The sequence below is a fragment of the Myotis myotis genome, unplaced genomic scaffold (genome assembly GCF_014108235.1).
Source record: "Myotis myotis isolate mMyoMyo1 unplaced genomic scaffold, mMyoMyo1.p scaffold_m19_p_8, whole genome shotgun sequence".
Lineage (NCBI taxonomy): Eukaryota > Metazoa > Chordata > Mammalia > Chiroptera > Vespertilionidae > Myotis > Myotis myotis.
The window spans coordinates 34,856,784-34,876,729 of NW_023416390.1; the positions used below are offsets into that span (position 1 = coordinate 34,856,784).

At 52.4% G+C, this 19,946-nt stretch overlaps 1 protein-coding gene across 42 annotated transcripts in view; it reads left to right on the top strand.

Annotated features, from left to right (window-relative positions):
- Nucleotides 1-10,894: 10,894 nt before the first annotated feature.
- Nucleotides 10,895-19,946, top strand: part of LRRFIP1 (LRR binding FLII interacting protein 1) — a 114,853-nt gene continuing 105,801 nt past the window's right edge. For 21 of the 42 annotated variants that reach the window (XM_036319163.1, XM_036319169.1, XM_036319166.1 and 18 more), the window contains exon 1: nucleotides 10,904-11,054. In XM_036319163.1, coding sequence (XP_036175056.1) covers nucleotides 10,959-11,054 — 96 coding nt within the window. In that variant the 5' untranslated portion in view covers nucleotides 10,904-10,958. Of the gene's footprint in view, nucleotides 11,055-19,946 lie in introns of all 42 variants that reach the window. The other 21 variants (XM_036319181.1, XM_036319189.1, XM_036319191.1 and 18 more) reach the window with 6 other exon arrangements.

The window sequence follows — 19,946 nt, forward strand, 5'->3', positions numbered from 1 at the left end:
GCCAGCTTTGTCACCCTCCAACCTGACTGTGTTCCTCTGTGGAACCAGGATCTTGGGAGCCATTGCAGAAGCCCGCCTACCCCAGTGCCCGAGCCAAAGCGCCTAGGGAAGGCGTGCCACGCCCAGGTGACACACAGGGAACCAACACCTAGGGCCTCGGGCTCAGGCTCAGGCTGAACCCAAACAACCTACTGGCCCCTCCCCTCCTCGAGAGGCCCAGGGGCACCAACGAACACTGAGCTCAGATACCCAGGAGGCTGGGCTCCTCGCTGCTGTGGTCTCAGGGGTGCCCAACCTGCAGTCTGGGCAGCGGTTCCCTGAAACCTGCAGGGCCCTCCCACAGGCACTCAGCACGTCACTGCCCCTCTGTTCCCTCACCTCCCAGGCGAGGGCGCTGGGCCAGAGGCTCCCTGTGGCCACCGTGATCGGATCTCAGCACCAGAGCCACCAGGAGAGAGAATCTGAGACCTCACCTTTCAGTCAGAAGACCCTTCCCTTGCAGACATGCCAACGGGGAGGGGAGACAGAACACAGGCGTCCTGACCATCACCCCACCCGGACACGGCACTGTGCACACCAGAGCTTGTCATGGGAATTAAGCAAAAATGACGCGTAAGCGATGTACTCGCATGGCACAGTTAGTTCTTGGTACTTGGCTATACGGACCTTAGACTTTCTCTCTGGCACTTTATCAGCTTTCCTGCCTCCGCATGAACAGGGGGAGTTCCCACTGCACCACCTAACCAGGCTGCTGTACAGGCAGCGTGCTCTCAGCGTATCCCCCTTTAGAAATAAATGCAAAATTACGGAATTTTGGAGCCAGGAGGGTCCCTGGGGATTGTCTGGTCTGAGCACCCTCCCGGTGTCTAAAGAATCTTGGCAACACCCCCACCCACGGACTCTTCAGTCTCTGCCCAAAGGTGACAGCGACGGGATCGCCTGCCCCGAAGCAGCCATGCACCTGGCTCCTTTCCAGCCATCCCACACGAGTCTTGTATAACTTTCCACCCAGCTCCCACCCGGGCCACTCAGCCAGAGCCTGCTCCACTGTTGCATAAACATTCTGAGCCTCTCAGAGCAGCTCTCAGGGCTGTGGCCCCCGCTGCGCTCAGACCCATGGCTCCCTTGCTCCTGTGAAGAGACCCTGAGTGGCTCAGATTGTTAACTAACGCATCTCCTCTCCAGCGGGCGTGCCCGGTGGCCCCGCTCCTTGGATATGTGGGAAGAGGGGCTCCCTTCCTCCTTGGGGCTTCCATGCAGAGCTCTGGTTAAGGATGGAACTCGTAGTGTGATTGCTATCTGAGGTGCAGATCTTCCAGAATGCTCTTATCTGCTGAGACCTTGCAGATAAGCAGGAATGGTGGCCTGCCTTGCCCCAAACCTTCACCCTCGCTTATCTCAATGGAAAATTCCAGCAGGGATTTCTGAACTCCAAGTGAAATTCCTCCTCTCAACAGTGGGTGTGGTGCTTGGCTGCTGGCCAGGCTGGGCAGAGCAGGGCAGAGCGAAATCCAAGGCCAGCGGTGACAGGACAGGTGCCCGCACAGAGGCCACCCGGGGACACACGGCCCTAAACGAGCAGAGGGCACAGGCAGGAGAGACCCGCTCACCTGCCCAGGTGGAAGGGGAAGAAGGGTCAAGGGTTACTCCTCCCCGGAGGAGATGCTGACACCCGGATGAACAGACGAATGGATGGAGGAGAAACTTGCCCAGAGGCCAAGAGGAGGGAAGGCTTTCTGAGCCCCAGAAGCAGTGTGAGCGGTGTGAGGCCTGGCGCGCGGCGCTGTGGAACGCAGGGCACGCTGTCACCGAGCATGGAGTCAGGGGTGGGTGGCCAGAGGGATGAGGATGGAGAGGCCTAGTCCAATTCCACGAACACTAGAATCAATGAAGACAGAGTACCTACCTTTCATTGAGTGCCTAGTCTGTGCCAGGCACGGTGTAAGTACTTGCCTTAGAGCATCCTTCTCACAGCCACGCCACCCTGCGGGCCACACCTGAGGGCCCTCTGCTGGCCTCTCCCAGCCCTGCCCCTCCTTGTGGGTGAGGTGTTTCTATCCTGAGACAGTAGAATTCCCTGCCCAAGGAGCCAAATTCCACTTCCAGGGCCTGCACGCCTCTGCCCTAGGTGCACCCTCCCAACCAGGCCACCAGCATGTGTGCCCAGGGCCAAGGGACCAAGAGGCAGCCAACAGTGGGCAGCATGTGCAGAGATACAGGAAGACTTGATAAATGAAGACACTTCACATGTTCCCAGACCAGAGACTGAACACCCTGACGCTGACACTTCCGCGGACTCCATTTAATGCAGTGTGAGTTAGCATCTCATTAGCATGCTTGATGAAACACCTGCACCACAGGCTGTGGCAGCCCGGCTATGCCTCATTTCTTGTCTCGGTGGGGTAGTACGTGCATCCCTGCTTAACGCGCATCCCTGGTGAACAGCACACAGAGCTGAGTACCAGCTCTCTCGTCCTGACTTCTGGTCAGGGTGCCTGGCCCATGTGCCTTTAATGTGGTCACTGGTATGGTTCTGCTCGAGTCTACCACCTTCTGTGCACGTTCTATCTGTTCCCATTGTCTTCATTCCTTCCTTCCCCCTTTCCTTCTTTTGATCTAATGGAGTATTTTTAGTATTTCATTCTATCTCCTTTCCTGGTTTCTTAAGTCTATTATAGCATATCTTTTTATTTGATTCTTTTTTAGAATTTCGAAATCTCTCCTGAAATTCACCATTTTCTTTGCCTGTTGTATGCACCTTTCCCAACAGAAGCATCACCATTTCTGTCATCGTATGTCACACTCCTCATCTACTAATTCTAACAGCTGGTTAGTGTGAGGGTCAGATTCCATAGATGGTTTGTTTTGTTGTTTGTTTGTTGACCACAGGTCATGTTTTCCTGTTTCTTCATCTATGTGGGGACTGTCACTGTGTGCTGAACGTTGTGAATGGCGTTTTGGCAAAGGCTGGAGATACCCTCCCTTTGGCGGAATGGACACCCTGCAGAGACCCCTGCTGGGCGTGTGGACAGCACCGTTTCTGGAGACACACGGGAATGCGTGTCCATGGGCCCAAGGACAGTGCGGCCTCAACCCAGCTGTGGTCCCACACTCAGCAGCAGCTGGAACTCGGAGAGAATGGCTCGGTTCTTTAGTTCATCGAAGCTTTTAGCTGCACTCAATGCTGACAATAAAATTACCCACATGCCCAGCAGGCTGGCACGCAGGAACCCTTGTGAGAAATCGGAGCTGAGAGTCGGGGGTGGGATTGAGCTCCGGCTCGATCAACATCTGAGTCCTGACTTCATTGTATCTAAGATCACCTGGGCTCCAGGCTATCGGATTCCCTTTTCTTTTCCTTTTTACATGGTTCCTCAATTTTCACTGGGTTTCCTGACTGTCCTCCCCAGGAAAGAGACTCTGGAACAGACCCACCCAGCACCCACCCAGAAGGCCCACCTTCCATTCCTGGGCAGCCTTGGGTAGCGTGACCAGCAGCAGAGGCCACAGAGGGCGAGTGTGCGGGGGATGAGAGGGGGACCGAGATGCTCACAGCCACATTCAGAGGGAGCCAGCTGGGACTAAAGAATGATACAGACAGAGGGAAAGCCCCGTCCTATGAGAAGGGGAAACACTATGCATATCAAGGTGCTGGGGCCGCTGTTACCAAGGACCACAGTCTGGGCTCTCCAACAGTGGGAGACTATCTCACAGCTCGAGATCCAGGTGTGGGCAGGGTTGGCTCTTTGTGAGGCCCTGAGGGAGAATCTGTCCGGCCTCTCCCAGCTGCCAGTGAATGAGGGAATGGATGGACACACTTCCTCTAGGGACTGACATAATTTGAGTAGACTGCATTTTGATGGTTGCCCCCACTCATTGACCACCCAAAAAAGAAAAAACAAGTTCTTGCCCAAGGCTGGGAAGCAGAAAGTTAATGATGATCCCTATACATGTGTGCCCACACAGCACACACAAACACAAACACAACAATCATACCCTGGGATGTGCAGCCGGGTCTCGTCTCTTCTTTGTTCTCCTCTCCGTCGGGCACCAGCACGTCTTTGTCCCCTTATCTGGGCTTGCTCCGCATGGCCGTCCCTCCTTCTGGGATCAGCCCTGGCCCGTCCCTCAGCCCTGTCCCTTCCGTCCCACGCCCACTCTCCTCCCCAAGGCCAGAGGCCCTCCTCCTTCTTTGGAGGTGTATCTCCCGTCTGTCCCCGAGAGGCAGCCGGAGGCTTTGGTCAACAGCTAAGGTGCTGAGCAAGGATCCAGAGCCCCCTCTCAGCGTGACAGGACTGGAGTCCTTGAAGAGGACACAGAGAGGGCTTAAGGGAGAAAATATAATTTTCCCCCTGTCTTTCAGAGTTCTGGGCTGAGGGCCCTGTAATAAAAGGCAGAGTAATAAGAGAAAACCGAAGTTTATTCATATGTATACCTCATGGAGACGCCAAGGGGACATCGGTCACTCCCCGGGTGGCCTAAGCCACACGCTTAAATTCCATCTTCGGCTAAAGACAAAAGACAGAAAGAGCTCAGGTATGGGGAGGTCGCGGGAAAGGCACGGCAGCCGGGCAAGGCTGTTTGCAGCTTGTGCGCCTTCTCCGTGGATAAGAGTCCCTGCTGGTGTGGAGCCGTCTCCTCTCCCTGATTCCGGGAGGCAGACACCTTTACACTCGACGATCTCCCTCATTCATGCACAGTGCTCTACAAAAGGGCAACTTCTACTGTTTCCTGAGCGTCTCTGTTTGCTGTTTCACACAATAATCAGCTCAGACTGGTCCTCACGCCAAAGAGGCAGATGTTGGCTTCGTCGTTTAATACCTTCACCCTGAAGGCAGGAAAATCCTGGCCCCTGAGGCCAGGTGAAGCAAGGCTGACTGCCCGGCTTCCTGTGCTACTGCTTCTTCCCCAGGGAATAAATCCTATCTATCCATAAGCCAAGCGTGCCTTCCTGATTGTCCCGGAGATCCCGGGTGTTCATGTACCTGACTCTTTGCTCCGCTTGCCGCCCGGAGACCTACTGGAGGTAGGAGCGCGTCTTGCTCGTCCTGTTCTCCTGGCCGCGCTGCAGGCAGCAGGTTGTGCTTCCCCAGTGGGGGCCCCGCACGTTGCCAGGCGCTGCCAGGGGCTGCGGTTTCATGTGGTCGTTTCAATGCTCCTGTTTGTATTGTGACTACATTTTATTGTAAGAAAAATGTTTCGTGGGGAGAAAACCATGTAATCTTTGTTCTGCTTGAGACAAAGCTGAGTTTTATAAACTGCTTGTAGCAAATTCTTATAAACTGTTCTCTGTGTGGGGGTGTGGAGCACAGGAAGCAAACCAGTAAGTAGCAAACTATTTTTCTATTATGTTCCTAAAATAGATCAGAGGCTGGCACAGAGCGCGGCATCTTGGCCCAGACCCTGAGCAAAGCCAGGCAACGCGGAGGACCCTCCGGGATGCTCTCCATTGTTTGGTTCTATCTTAATGTGGAGAAAGAATTCCCAGATTTTTCTCACGAGAACGTCTTCAGAGCAGTACTCGGCATAACAAAAACTTGGTGAAATGTTTCCTCTGCTTAAACATTGCCAAACCAAGGACACAGAATGCTCTTAAAAACCACTGTCAGAGAAGGAAAAAGATCTGCACTGTATGTGCCAATTTCCACTTTGCAGGCTGGGCGGAGTCACTGATAAGGGTGGCGTTTGGCTCATCAGTCCAGTGACTCCTCCAGGGGGAGGAGCCGAGTGAGTTCACTGGTACCTGTAGGTAGAGCAGCACCGGGAGTTTCTGCTCCCACATCTCACCAGATGCACAATGTTTGCAAACTGCCTGGCTGCATGGGAACCTGCCCGAGACCAAGATCACCTGTGCGGTACCGAATGGAAACAGACAAATCTAAACACAGCCCAGAATTCCCGGGCTCCGGGCTATAGGCACCCAATGACCATGAGCATAGCAACGCTGACAGGAAGAAGGGACCACGGGAAATGGGATTCACTGACAGAGGGGTAAACAAGACGTGAGCTTCATGACTCCCCTCACAGCTGGCACAGTGAGCCGACCCAGACTGTGGCCCATCGCCTCCTTATCTGCAGGTCCACCTGTTCCCTGTGGTCGTTCTGCAGGAAAACAGCATGCCACAGGTATCTGGGTCCCACAGCAAGTGCCAGGGGCACTGATGCAACTCCTCCAGCCTCCTAACTCTCCCAGCAGACAGGTGCCAGATACGCTGGCCACCAGCATCCCTTCCTGGCCTCCACTTCCTAGAGGAAGTGATAGAGCGATGCATGAGGCAGCCCCTTAAGTGGTGGTCCCTTCCAGAAGTCATTACATTAAAACTATGAGTTTAATGTGATGCCTGAGGGGTAAATGCTCTTCTGTTGCCTCCTTGTGTTTTCGTTGGTTTGGTTGTTTTTCCATCATTGTTATCAAAAATACTCTTTTTTTTTTTTTAGCCCTAGCCAGTGTGGCTCAGTGGATAGAGCATCAGTCTGTGGACTGAAAAGTGGTGGGTCTGATTCCAGTCTAGGGCATGTACCTCCGTTGCAGGCTCTATCCCTGGTTGGGGCGATGTTTCTCTTTCTCTGTCTCTCCCCATCCCTTCTCTCTAAAAACCAATGGAAAGATATCCTTGGGTGAAGATTAACAAAACAAAGAAACAAAAACAAAAACAAAAACCAAAAAAAACCCTCTTTTTTATCGAAGTAAAATCTACACATAATCAGATGCACAAATGTTAAGTGTGCATGGACTTGTACATGCATGTAGACATGCACACCAATATTCTATGGGGGTTTTTATCTTCACCAGAAGATATGCCTGTTGATTTGAGAGAGAAAAAGAGAGAGAGAAACATCGGAGAGAGACACATAGATTGGTTGCCTCCTGTATGCGCCCCAATCAGGAATAGAACCTGAAATCTGAAACCTAGGCATGTGCCCTGACCAGGAATTGAAACCCCAACCTTTTGGTGTACGGGACAACATTCTAACCAACTGAGCTACCCAGCCAGGACTCTAAAATTATCTTCATCCATTATCTCCATTTTCCAAAAGTTATCTCATACAACCTCTCTGCCAATTTCAATATCTGAGTTATCTGTGAGTCTTTTCCGATTATTTTCCCTCTTGACTACGAGTCTCATTTTCCTGATTCTCCTTATGTATAGTAATTCTTCATTATATACTGGTCATCGTGGGGAATATATTTCAGAGATTGTGGATTCTATTATCTGCTTTTGAAGACTTTTGAATTTGGTTCTAGCAGGGAATTAAGTTACCTTGATCCTGCATATCACCTTCATCTTGTTGAGACTGGTTCTAGGCTTTGTTACAGTGAGTGTGTTTTGATTTTTCTGTCCTAGCCCTTTGTCCTCAAGTGTTGTCTTACTCCAAGGAAGTGATTTTCAACTGGTCAGAGGTACTGACCTCTATTCCCTTAGGTTGTCAAATAAATAAATGACAACAGCCAACACAACAATAGCTGTCTGGTGTGAATGAATCAAAATTCTACCTATATTTTTGTCAGATCAACAAAAAAAAATTTTTGGTGTGCCATGTAATTTTAGTAATTAGTTTATGTGTGCCATGAGATGAAAATGGTTGAAAATCGCTGCTCTAAGGTGTATTCTTTCTGAGGTTTCAATAAAAGACTCAAGGTGCTTACCGAGCCCTTGGTAGGAATCGAATTTCTAATTTTATCTCCCCACACTGGGCAGCTGCTGAAATCGCTCCCCGACACTCCCAGGCTTCCAGTTGCTTTCTTCTGAGTGTCTTGGGGTCTCGCCCCACATATGCATAGTTCAGGATTCAGCCATGGGTTCTGCACAAGTTAGTATGCAGAGGCTCAACCCGCTAGGTACCCCAGTTTTCTGGGATTTCCTCACTACATTTCCAGCTGCACTCACAGCCCCAGACCCTAACATCTAACCCCTCAGTCCAGTACGTCTCGAGTTCTAATCCCAGTGCACCGTGAAGATGAGAACGTCCTCTGGGGAAGTAGCTGTCTTAATTCAAAGGTTGAACCCACTCTAGTCCGTATCTGCTTTTGGTTACTCTCCGGTGCCTGCACATAGTTGCTTCTTCTATATTGTTTGAGGCTTATGACTGTTATTGGCAGGAAGGTTACTATGATATAAGTGGCATCTCCATTGCTAGAATCTAAAGTCCTCTGTCACCTGTCTTTAAAAACAATTTAATTAATGGTTAATAATGCCCACGCTAGGAAAAAATCAACCCCATTGTTAGTCTATAAGTCCTTGCAGTATTTGTCTTCCATAAGTAAAAAGAGAATTGGACTTCACGTCCTAATTCATATAGCACCTTCCAAGGGCCACATACATTTTCTAAGCACCCATAGATGCCTAACCCTGAACAAGATTCTCTGAGAGATGAAAAGACGATCTTGGTCCTGAATCTCAGGAACGCTATTCTGAGAGAGCCACTCGGAGCTGCTCAAAGGGGTCGGCTAAGGAGCTGGCACAGTGTACAGGAGAACAGACACCCATGGCATGTAATTACCCTGAGAGTGACATCCTCCGGCCAAGGCACCTGTTTATGCAAAATTCTTGTCATGGGGTAGCACTCAGTAAGGATGAAATTATTATGGTAACAACACTTAGAGCAAGTAATTTCACAAGCTTCAGCATTTCCCTGCCCCTAGCCACAAACGACCAGCGACACGTTTCACACCTGCTGGGGCTCTCCTCCCCAGAACTGCTGCAATAGCACTGTGGAGCCGCCCCGCACTCTGGAGAGTGCGGTGGCAAAGTGTATGGGAAGGCAACCCTGGCTTTAGTAGCTAGAAAGGCTCCCAGGGGAGAGTATAGGCGGGAGTCAGAGGGCCTGTGGATGGACCTCTAATTATCACCCTTTAAAACTACTCAAATGTCCTGTTCATATGCTTTTTTTTTTTTTTTTTTTTTTTTCTGGAAGAGGAATCCAGTTTTCATCAGATTCTCAAAGACATTCACAATCCCCGAAAATGGAAAACCCACTGGCCTAGAACCCAGACTTTTTTGTTTTAATATTTTTTATTTTATTGATTTCAGAGAGGAAAAGAGAAGGAGAGAGATATAGAAACATCAATGATGAAAATCATTGATCGGCTGCCTCCTGCACGTCCCCTACTGGGGATCAAGCCCACAACCCATGCATGTGCCCTTGGCCGGGATAGAACCTGGGACCCTTCAGTCTGCAGGCCGACACTCTATCCACTGAGCCAAACTGGCTAGGGCCAGACTTCTTCTTCTTTTTTTTTTTTTTTTTTTTTTTTTTTACCATGAACTCTATCACTAAGTATTTTTTAAGTGGCCCCCAAATATTTATATAGTTTTGTATAAATTATGTCATTATCATCATCATCCGTCACTATATCCACTTAAAATGAGGTTAATCATTAATGACAGGCAATGGGAACTCATGTTTCAAGTTGTTTTTGACGATTGCTAACTGTTCTCATTGCTAATACCTCACAGTGAGGTCAATGCCGAGCTCCTCCCAGGAGTAAGGAAACCGTCTCATTTTTTTGTCTGCGATTTGGGGGAGTATCTCTGAGAATCTTTTCAATCCTTTGAAGCCATTTGTCTACTCTTTGAGTTTTAGCTAAGACTAGGTTATGTAATCCATAAACCCATTTCACCTGGTTCGTCCAGATACAACAGAATGTTCTGAAAATGATCTAATGCAGTGATGGTGAACCTTTTGAGCTCGGCGTGTCAGCATTTTGAAAAACCCTAACTTAACTCTGGTGCCGTGTCACACATAGAAATTTTTTGATATTTGCAACCATAGTAAAACAAAGACTTATATTTTTGATATTTATTTTATATATTTAAATGCCATTTAACAAAGAAAAATCAACCAAAAAAATGAGTTCACGTGTCACCTCTGACACGCGTGTCATAGGTTCGCCATCACTGCTCTAATGGGAGAGAATGCCACTGCTGCCCGCAGGGGTGCCCTGTGACTGGCAGGTGGCCCCTTAAACTGAGGCTGTATATGAAATGCTAGTATTCGATACATAACATTCTTATTTTTAGTTTAAAATACATACTCAGGGAATTTCTGGCACGTTCTTCCTGTACCCCGATGGACAGGATGGTGATGGCTTTGTAACCCTTACCTGCTTCTCCTGTTTACTTTTAAACCCACCTGTAGAGTATGGGAGGAAAAGCTCAGGCAAATTCATTCCTTTCTCAACGACTATTTATTGAGACCAGCTGCGGTGTCAGCCTCTTCCCAGAAGTTGGGGACACAGGGGTGGGGTGAGGAGCCACAGAGGACAGGCATGTGAAGGAGACCTATCCATCCTCACGCTGATTCTGAACCCACCGTCAGGCTGGGGAGGGGGTGGGAGGGTGAGGTGGCCAAGGTCACAGGGCCTGGGAGCAGGAGAAGGAGCTGACCACCCTGGGCTGGACCCTGCTCCCAGCCAGGCTGTGCTGGACCAAGGCTCACAGAGCGCCAGTCTGAACCTCGTCCCTGCGCCTACCCCTCCGCGCAAACCTCTCTGGCACCCAATCCCCGCCAGCCCTCCACGCCCTGCGGAGGTCCCCGCGCCCCGGTACCCACAGCCCTGAGGCGGGTGGTTCCAGCGGGGGGTGCACCCTGCAGTGCTCAAGCCCTGGTCCCCGGACGCTGGCGCCTCTAACCCACCCCCCACCGCACCACCACCACCACCGTCCCCGCGCCCCATCCTCCCCGGAGTCCCCAGCTGAGTCACTCTCGCGTCCCGCATCCCCGCCCCCAAACATCCCAAACCTCCCGCCGGCTTCAAGCTCTAGTCCTGGTCCCGCCCGCCGCGTCCAAAACCCCTGCCGCTGCCTTGGTCCCCGCGACCAGCCCCGTCCCCGCGTCCCCGCGCCGCTGACGCCATGACGCCGGCGGAGGGAGGGGAGGGGCGGGGCGGGCCCGGAGCCGGGGGCGCGAGCGGCGGGAGCAACGGGCCCGCAGCAGCAGCGGCGGCGGCGCTGCCGATGGACATGGGCACCCAGGGCGCGGGCCGCAAGCGGCTCCCCAACCGGGAGCGGCTGACTGCAGAGGACGAGGCACTGAACCAGATCGCGCGCGAGGTAAGAGCAGGCCCGTTATGCCCGGCGGGGGCGCGCGCAGCTGTCAGGCGGCTGTCAGTCCGTCGGTCCGCGGGCCTCAGCCGGGGTCTCGGCGGGCGGGACGCCTGTCCTCCGGCCGCCCAGGGGACAGGCCTGCGACACTGACCCCTCCCCCGCCCCCGGCTCCCTTGGGCCGCTGTCCCCTAGGCGCGTGGAGCTGGGGCGCCGCCCCTGGTGCAAGGTGGCCCAGGCAGCGGGTGGGGGACAGGCGCCCCGCTTTGTTGTACTGCACCCTGGGGGTGCTGTAGGCCCGACCCTGGAGGCCCATGGACGTCCTCAGAGGCCACATGGCCCTGGGGAATGGCCCGGCCCCTGTCGGTGACCGTTTGCAGTGGATTGTCACACACGGTGCAGCTTGGGCATGGACTTGGGGTCAGTGTGACTTGTTTCTGGACCGAGCCTGAAACGGGGTCCAGGCACACAGGTTTTCATCCAAGTTTCCTGGGCAGAGTTTATCCTAGGGAGATGGGCGATGCACGTCCCAGCCGCAGGTTCACCGTGTGCAGATCTGTGCACGTGCCTCTTCTCCAGCGAGGGCGCCACAGAAGGTTGGGCAGCCCGTCACAGCTGAAAGGACGCCCAGCGGACTGGGAGCAGCTCCCTGGGGAAGGGGAGCCATTCCCTGGGCCTGGGGTGGACAAGGAGGCTTGAACTTTCAGGGTACACCCTTTTGTACCTTTTGAGCTGTGCAGTGTGTGTGTGTGTGTGTGTGTGTGTGTGTGTGTATGTGTATGTGTATGTGTGCGTGCGCAAGCCGGGAGGGCTCACAAGCTAATAAGGAACTCACACCACAGGTGCAGTGCAACCCTCTTCTACACCCTCTTCCACGTGCTGGGGCAGAGGAGAGTCCCACCGAGCATTGTTCTCAATGGAAAAACTTCCAGGGATGAGGCTGCGTGTCTGTGGTGTCGGGTTGCCTCCGACAGCTGTTTATTGCGTGGACTCCAGAAGCAGTTCTTAGGTGTTTTCAGTTTATTGCTTTTATGGACACATGGCTGTCCATCAGTATTTGTTGAATATTGATTGAATACAGACTTTTGTTTTTCTCTCTATGAGAAAGAAAAGGGCTTTCCAGGCACACTCCTATTCATCCCTTAAAGCCCAGGGTAGATTTGGTTCTCTGTGAGGCAGAGCCTCCCTGCCTCCATCTATACCTCAGCTGTTGGCCCTACGCCTGCTGAGGTAGTCATGTGGGCTCGGCGTTGTTTGTCACCCCTGTAGAAGGTGACACCCAGGCGGGCAGTGACTTACTTTGGAATCCCCAGAGCTCAACACAGAGCCAGGCGCATTGTAGATGCTCCTCAGTGCCTGGTACATTCATTAATTAAAAAAAAAAAAAAAGGGACAAGGCACTTACAGTACACTTGGCTAAATATAGCTGTTTGCTAAGTGCAGTAGCTTGAATATAATCCCCCCCCCCCCCCCCCGTCAAAGACAGGTATTTCTGTATGTATTTGACCAAAAGACCAAACACATTTCTCTGGGAGGTCAGTGGTGACCAATGATCATGGCCTCATCTTTCTGTCAGTGGTTTGGGGACGAGGAAACAAGAATGAGAGTTCCTGAAGTCTACCTCCTGTCTGCTGGTCTTTATAAACACAGATTGAAAGGAAAAGCCTTGGGTTGCTACTCCCTGGGTTGACACCCTGAGGTCCTGTGTAATGGGAACCCGTGGTCCGGCCCCCCAGCCAGGGAGGCACAGTTGGAGGTGACATTCAGATGTGGGATCAGACGTGGGATCAGACGTGGGCTTTGAAACTGTACACAGCTCCGCACGGACTGTGCCACCCCAGGGCAGAGAGCTACCCTCCCCCCCTCAGCCTCCATATCCTCGCTTCTAAATGGGGAAAATGAACCCCCCTTGGTGTCAGGATTAAAGAAAGCAAAGCGAGTAAGCAGGTAAATTGAGAGCCACCCCACACATCCTCACAGTCAAACCAACCATGTGTATGGGTGTTACAAATGCTAGCTGGAGGGGGCAGATGCAGTATTTTATCTTCTTCTACAAATTGAAGTATATTTCCCAACTGTGAACATTAGAATCACTGTTCAAATAGAGTTCTTATGAAAATTAACAGAAGGGTCTTAAGTCCGGTACTTTCTTATTTGCTCAGTGATTGAGGGGATGCCTGCCCTGCTCCCTACACCCGTGCCAGGGAGACTGGGAGGCAGGGCTGGACCAGAGGAGCCACCCCGGAGGGACTGGGTCAGAACGGGGCCTGACCATACACCAGTGGCAGGAATTGAAGGCAGGAAGAGATTTGATATAAAAGGGCATGGATATTGTGTTCTGGAGGATGGGAAATGAGAGTTACACTTCCTGATGGGACTAGGAATGGCCATCAGAGGTGGCATCCCAGAGAAAGTGGCATTTTGAGTTACTTTGTTGTTGTTGTCCTCACCCGAGGATATTTTTCCGTTGATTTTTAGAGAGAGTGGAAGGGAGGTGGAGAGATAGAGAGACAGAAGCATCGATGTGGGAGAGACATGCCCTGACTGGGCCCGGGGATCGAGCCTGCAACCCAGGCACTGTGCCCTTGACCAGGATCAAACCGGGACCCTTCGGTCCAAGGGCCGACACTCTATCCACTGAACTAAACCGGCTAGGGCTTTTGAGTTATTCTCGAAGGAACAGAAATCCTAACCTAGACTGGCGTCTACATTGGTTCAAGTGCGGATTCCCCACCAGCCTCACTGGCAACGCGGGCGTCTCTGTCCACACAACCTCTGCAGCTGGCTCTGCCGGGCCATCCTCTATGGGTGGCCTCGTCCTCAGGGTGACTTGCATCTGGCAGACAGGCTGCTATGTTCCCAGGCTGCCCCGCATGAGCCCACACCCCGTCTCTCCTGAGAGCTAGGATACGCGTTCCTGTCATATTTCCTAGGCTGCTCCTCACGGAGCTCTGTGACCAGGACAGTTGACTCAGTAGCCCACACCAATCCTTGTGACGAGGGGACAGGGTGCTCTGCTGCGGCAGTCAGGCCCATCCTGGGACTGTGGGACTTGACCACCTGGAGCTTTTAGGGAGGTGTGGGGCCTGAATAAAAACTGAGGAGCACTGAAGAAACTGGCCGGGAGTGGGGGTGGATGTGGGTCTGGCATCCAGTAAAGGTGCACTGGACCCTAAGTGGAGAATTCTGGGCAGAGATGGTCACCAGTTGGGGGGGCAGGGCCAAGTCCCACTGGAGGCCAGATGGGCAGAGGGGACGACTCGCTGCAAGCGATACTTTCTATTTCTGCAGTTACATTGGGTTTTAACGAGGGCATGTTTGTAGGGAATGGAGGTACAACTGTCAACCCCTGTAGATGTGTTTGCAGGAGTAGCTTGCTTCTCACTGTCTGTCTGAGGTGGCATTTGGGCTCAACGTTGTCAGGACGAACGTGCGGGAAGCACTCTGAGGCCGTCCCCACGGAAGCACGGGTACCGCTTCTCACAGCTGGCCGAGGTGTTTGCAGAGCAGGTGCATGCCGCTCCTGGCGCGATTAGCATCCTGTTAATGACTTCTGGTAGCTTCCCAAATCTCGCCTTCAGCACTCTGCCACTGAGTGAAATGATACGGCCCTCACGACACCAGAGGCCCTCACAGTATTCCTGCAAACGGAGAGCCTTTCCCCACACGCACACGAAAAGTAATGATGACAACGGTCGCAGTGTTCGCATCCCTCTGTGGCCACAGGCCGTGGTCCCTGTTCCTTCTGCACCCACAATGCAGTGCCCTCCCCCAGGACTGGCCCCACTGCAACAGTGTCCTCAGACCACATGGTCCCCGCAGGGGTGCAGTTGGTGGCTGCCCAGATCCCCCTGTTGGCAAGTGTTGACTCCCTGGCCTGTGAGTGGCTGTCAGGGGTCACAGACGCCCCCTTCACTAGAGATGCTCCCGTGGCCCCTAGCAGTCGCTTTGGGGGGGGAGGGACATGCCACCCCAGCCAGGGGCAGCTGCAGCTACTGACTGGGGCAGTCCCTCCAGGTGGAGCCAGCTCTGGGGTGCATTCAGGCTCCAGAGCCCCCGTGGGATTATGGGATGGGGTGAGGGATAAAGCCAGCTGAGGCTACCTCCTCCCCGGGCCTTTCTGCTCCCCTCACCCCCTCTGCCGGCACCACCCCTTTCAAGTCCCTGCCTCAGGCTCTGCTTCTGGGGATCTCAACTCAGGACAACCCCCCTGCTTCATTCTGGGGAGTCCCATAAACACAGGTCACTCTAACCCTAAGTCCCCCGTGTCTTTCCCAAATAGCCCTCATAGATCAGCCTATTAGAGGGACCCTGTCTCCTTTTCTCCTCCAGGGCCAATCGGGGTTGGATGCATGCTCCTTCCAGAGCACCCCAAAAGCTGGCCCAGTGTGGGACCTCCACCACCTTCCTGGGCTCCCACAGATGGCCTCCTCTGGGGTCCTGACTGAGCCCAGCTGCAGGACGCACTCCAGATCTCCTGGTGCAGTCCCTGCCCTTGGGCGGCTGACACGGGCCCACATTTACCTGAAGGCAGTCTGGTTGCTACAGCCCATTTCACTTCGTTTGCGCTGTCAGCCTCATGCCTTTTTCCGGATGAATTTGCTTTTCTGAGGCTGGCCAACAGACCAACACCAACTGGATACCGACTGGACCATGTCATGCGATGTGGCCAGCAGTTTGTGACCAGAAGGGAGTGGGAAGAGCTGGGTTAGACAACAGTCTGCACAGACACTGCTCATGGGGGCACTGACCTGTCCCACATCCCAGCAGGCACTCGGGGGACGCTGTCCCACCCCCCCAACCTCCCTCCCAATCCCCTTCCCCTCCCATCGTTCATCTTCCTCAGACAGACACACGCATCTCTCCACATCACCCACGGGTGATAGGAATGTGACAGGACAAGATTCCAGGGGACTTTTATCACCATCGGGGCTGTCGGGGAATTGCAAACCCTGCACCCGTGACCTTGGGCTGTTTCTGTGAGTCCTGGCAAGATGGCCTCGTCGGAGACGGACTCAGAAATGCAGCTGTGGGCAGTCCTGCTGGTTGCCATTGGCTTGGGCCCACCCTCGGCTATTTTTGTCCGAGAGCCAGCTGTCCCCTGTCCCTTTTCTGGGTGAACCTGGGGTGACTCACTGGTCCTGTGATTAGGGCTGTGATTTGCGTGTGGATGGCATGAAGAGGTTCCACAGCAGCGTGGAAATCAGGGGACCTGGATTATAGTTGAGTCTGTACCCCGTGAGCCTGGTCAGGGGATGGGATTGGAAAGTGGGGAGACGGGAACTGAGGCTGCTTTTGAGGCCACAGTGTCAGGTACCCCAGAAGCTCCTCTCCACAATTATATTCAGTCCCATCGCTGGAGGTTAGAGCATCTCTGAGTGTCTGACTGAGAGCAGCGGGCTCGGAGGTGCTAAGTGACTTGCCTAAGGTCATCCCATAACTAAGAGGCTCCAGTTCCTCCGCCAGGCCCCTTCTGCATCAGCTTTTGGCTCCGTCCACAGCCCTATTCTAGGCGGTGCCCTGCAGTCAGGCCGACGTGCCTCCCATCTCTGGGACCGTTGTCCCCAGCTGACCTCGGAGCCACCCGGCATAGCAGTTCATGGGAGAGTCCCATATTCTCATCTTCTTTCAATTCTCTCATCTTTTCAAAACTAATTTTTATTTAATTAAAATAAGAAATGTTTTTACCCTTGTCCCACATTCTCAGACCATCCTTTTAAAATATGTCACATCATGTCACTTCTCTGATTAAAGCTCTCCAGTGGCTTCTCATGCCACCCGGTAAATGCCATGTCCATAACGCCCTTGTGAAACTAACTGGTCCGGTGAGTACCTCCTGTTTATAAATGATATGCGTATGCACTGTGTATGGAGTTTTGAATTTCAGGTACTTCCTGGTTTGCGGGGTGAGGACTTGGTATTCGGGGGTGCAGCCCAGGCCCTCTCCCCACTTTCCTTTCTCCTCATCTTCATAGCATAGTTACATTGTGAGTTTAGGTTAATGAATAGTCACAGTCAGGACACTGGTAGAGTCTGGGGCTAGAGTTGGAGTCCCTGGGTTCAAATCCTGACTCTGCCACTTGCTTCATGAGCGGGAGCACTTTGTGCCTCAGCCTCCCCTGCCCCCTCGCCCCCATGCGTGAAATGGGGGATTTAAGAGTGCTCTTCTTCCAGGTGCTTATGTGGGTGGGGGAACTGTCTCCTGCAAAGACCTCAGGACGATGACTGGCACATCGTAAATGCTGGTGGTGTCTTCCCTCGCACAACTTCCTGCCTTCTCAGGGATTATTTCTATTTTTCCCCAATTGCTCTTCTATCTACATATCTATCATGTCTAATGCTTCACAAACGTTCTAACAGAACTCCTCACAATACGAGTTTCTGTGTTTTTAAACAGATCTATCAATTCCATATTATTCCTGCCTGGAAAGTTGAGGTGCTCAACTTTATCTGCCACTCCTTCTACTAAACTCCTCTGTTCTGTATTTAATTTCTCTTTTTAAAATATATTTTTATTGATTTCAGAGAGGGAGGGAGAGGGAGAGAGATAGAAACAGTAATGATGAGAGAGAATCATCAATTGTCTGTGTCCTGCACGCCCCTTACTGGGGGCCAAGCCAAAAACCTGGGCATGTGCCCTGACCAGGAATCAAACCGTGACTCTCACAGGTTGACTCTCAACCACTGAGCCACCCCGGCCAGGCTGTATTTAATTTCTAAATGTTTTTAGTTTTTTGTTGTTGTTCTTCTTCTTTGTTCCCTTTTTTATAGCATTTTTATATTCTTTCTTGGTTCACTACCACGGTGCCTCATCCTGAGGATATTCTCTTTTTAGCCTGAACTTTTCGTCTGCACGATGTCTGTTTCTCTTCATCCTTTGCCTGCTCTGGCCTCTGTCTGTCACCTTGGTGCCTCCCCAGCTGTGTGGGGATCCCTGGCTGTCCATTCAGACTCGAGAGTGAGGCACTAAAAACCTCCGGGGACGATTCCGGGGAAGGCCAGGAGGGAGATGCACAGGATTGCGACCAGGCCACACCAGTGGTGCAGGGGGGTGGCTGCAGCATTGCCACCAGGCATTCGGTCATTGCTGAGGGCATGGGCACACAGCCTGGGCCCCCTGTCTTCCAGGCCAGTGCCCTTCACCACAGTGTCAGTGTTGAAGGAAATGCTGCTCAGTGCTACGGAGCCAAACTTCTCTGTTTTGGTGCCTAAAGATAGAGTTTTGTTTTTGATGAAGGAGGTGGTAGGCATTGAGAAGAAAGTTGAAAGCTAATCTGAGCCGTATACCAGGGAGGCACAGTTCATCATATCTGATGTCCAAACGGGACAAACAAGGAGACAAGTCATTTGGGTAAGTCTTTACTGAGAGTGGAATAAAATGTCAAATCAGGTGAGCAAACCAAGGGGGTTACAAAATGAGATTTTCATGGCTTCGGGCCTCAAGGATAACACATTTGTTTGTTTGGAAAATTCTCTAAGAACTGAGCTATACTTTCCACAGCACAGATCTGAATGCCTGGAGAGTTTGGGTAGGCACAATGTGATAGGGGCTTGGCAGTGGGAAATCCTCGGGTCAGCAAGTATGTCGGAGCCAGAACTGGCCAGAGCTTCCAGGGCAGATTATCTTGCAGTGTGTCCACCACTTCTTGGCCTGGGGAGTGAATGAACGGTTGCACGTAAAGAGCCGGGAGATTAACGTTCATTATACTTTCACCTCCGTCACATAGCTGTCCATTTTTCTACCCTTATCCTGGCATCCTTTTATTTTTATTGCTCACCTTCTCTGTGGCATCCCTTAGGCATGTGGAGGTTTCGGGTTGACGCTCAGAGGTGGGATTTCCATGTTGACTGAACAGCTGGTGTGACTCCTCCCTGGACGCCCTAAGACACTGCGTTAAGTCACCCCAGGTTCACTGAGAGCCGTGGCAGCCATGCTGGCTGGCAGGACCTCCTGTGGGGACAGAATGCTGTCCCTGTGCCGGGTGTCAGGGCAGCCACTGGCCCAAGTGCTGTCGAGCACCCGAAAAGTGGCTAGTGCACCTGGGGAGCTGCATTTTAAATTTCACTTGATTTTAATTCATTTTCATTTAAAGAGCCACCTATGGCAGCGGCCCCCAGTGAGACAGCACAGCTTCAGAGCAGTGATTAACTCTTGGTTGACTATGTTGTCAGAGGCACAGCCTATAACATGGAATTGTTGTTGAGTCCCATGGGGCTGCATGTCACTCACCACCTGGTGTAGACGGGGAGTGACCTGATGACCTGGGTGGCCGCCGGAACTGACCAGCATGGGAAATGTATGGGCTAGTGCAGAGAACTCCACCAGCCTTTCTAAGTTGTGTGACCACAGGCGCGTTAACACGTCCGAATCTCCTTCCTTTGTCTGTAAAAGAGGAATATCCGGGGGGGGGGGGGGCGGGCGTGGCGCGGATCTTAGCCAGGCTGCCTGGTACCTGTGGCTATTCCCTCTAGTGCAGCGGTTCTCAACCTGGGGGTCGAACGACCCTTTCACAGGGGTCGCCTAAATACATCCTGCATATCAGATATTTACATTACGATTCATAACAGTAGCAAAATTACAGTTATGAAGTAGCAACGGAAATAATTTTATGGTTGGGGGTCACCACAACATGAGGAACTGTATTAAAGGGTCGCGGCATTAGGAAGGTTGAGAACCACTGGTCTAGCGGGAGAGGCATCGCTGCTTGAAGGGTCAGGAGGCACCCCGAGGACAGGGGTGAAACTCAATCATCAGATGAGGGCTGAGAGGAGAGAAAAGGGAGCTGGCTGATGGAATTGGGGGGAAATACTAAAAGCAAAAAAAGGAGAGAGGTCTGGAGGAACGACGTGAGAAAATTGCCAGGAAGTCTGTGCCTGCGGGGAGGGGTACAGACCACCATT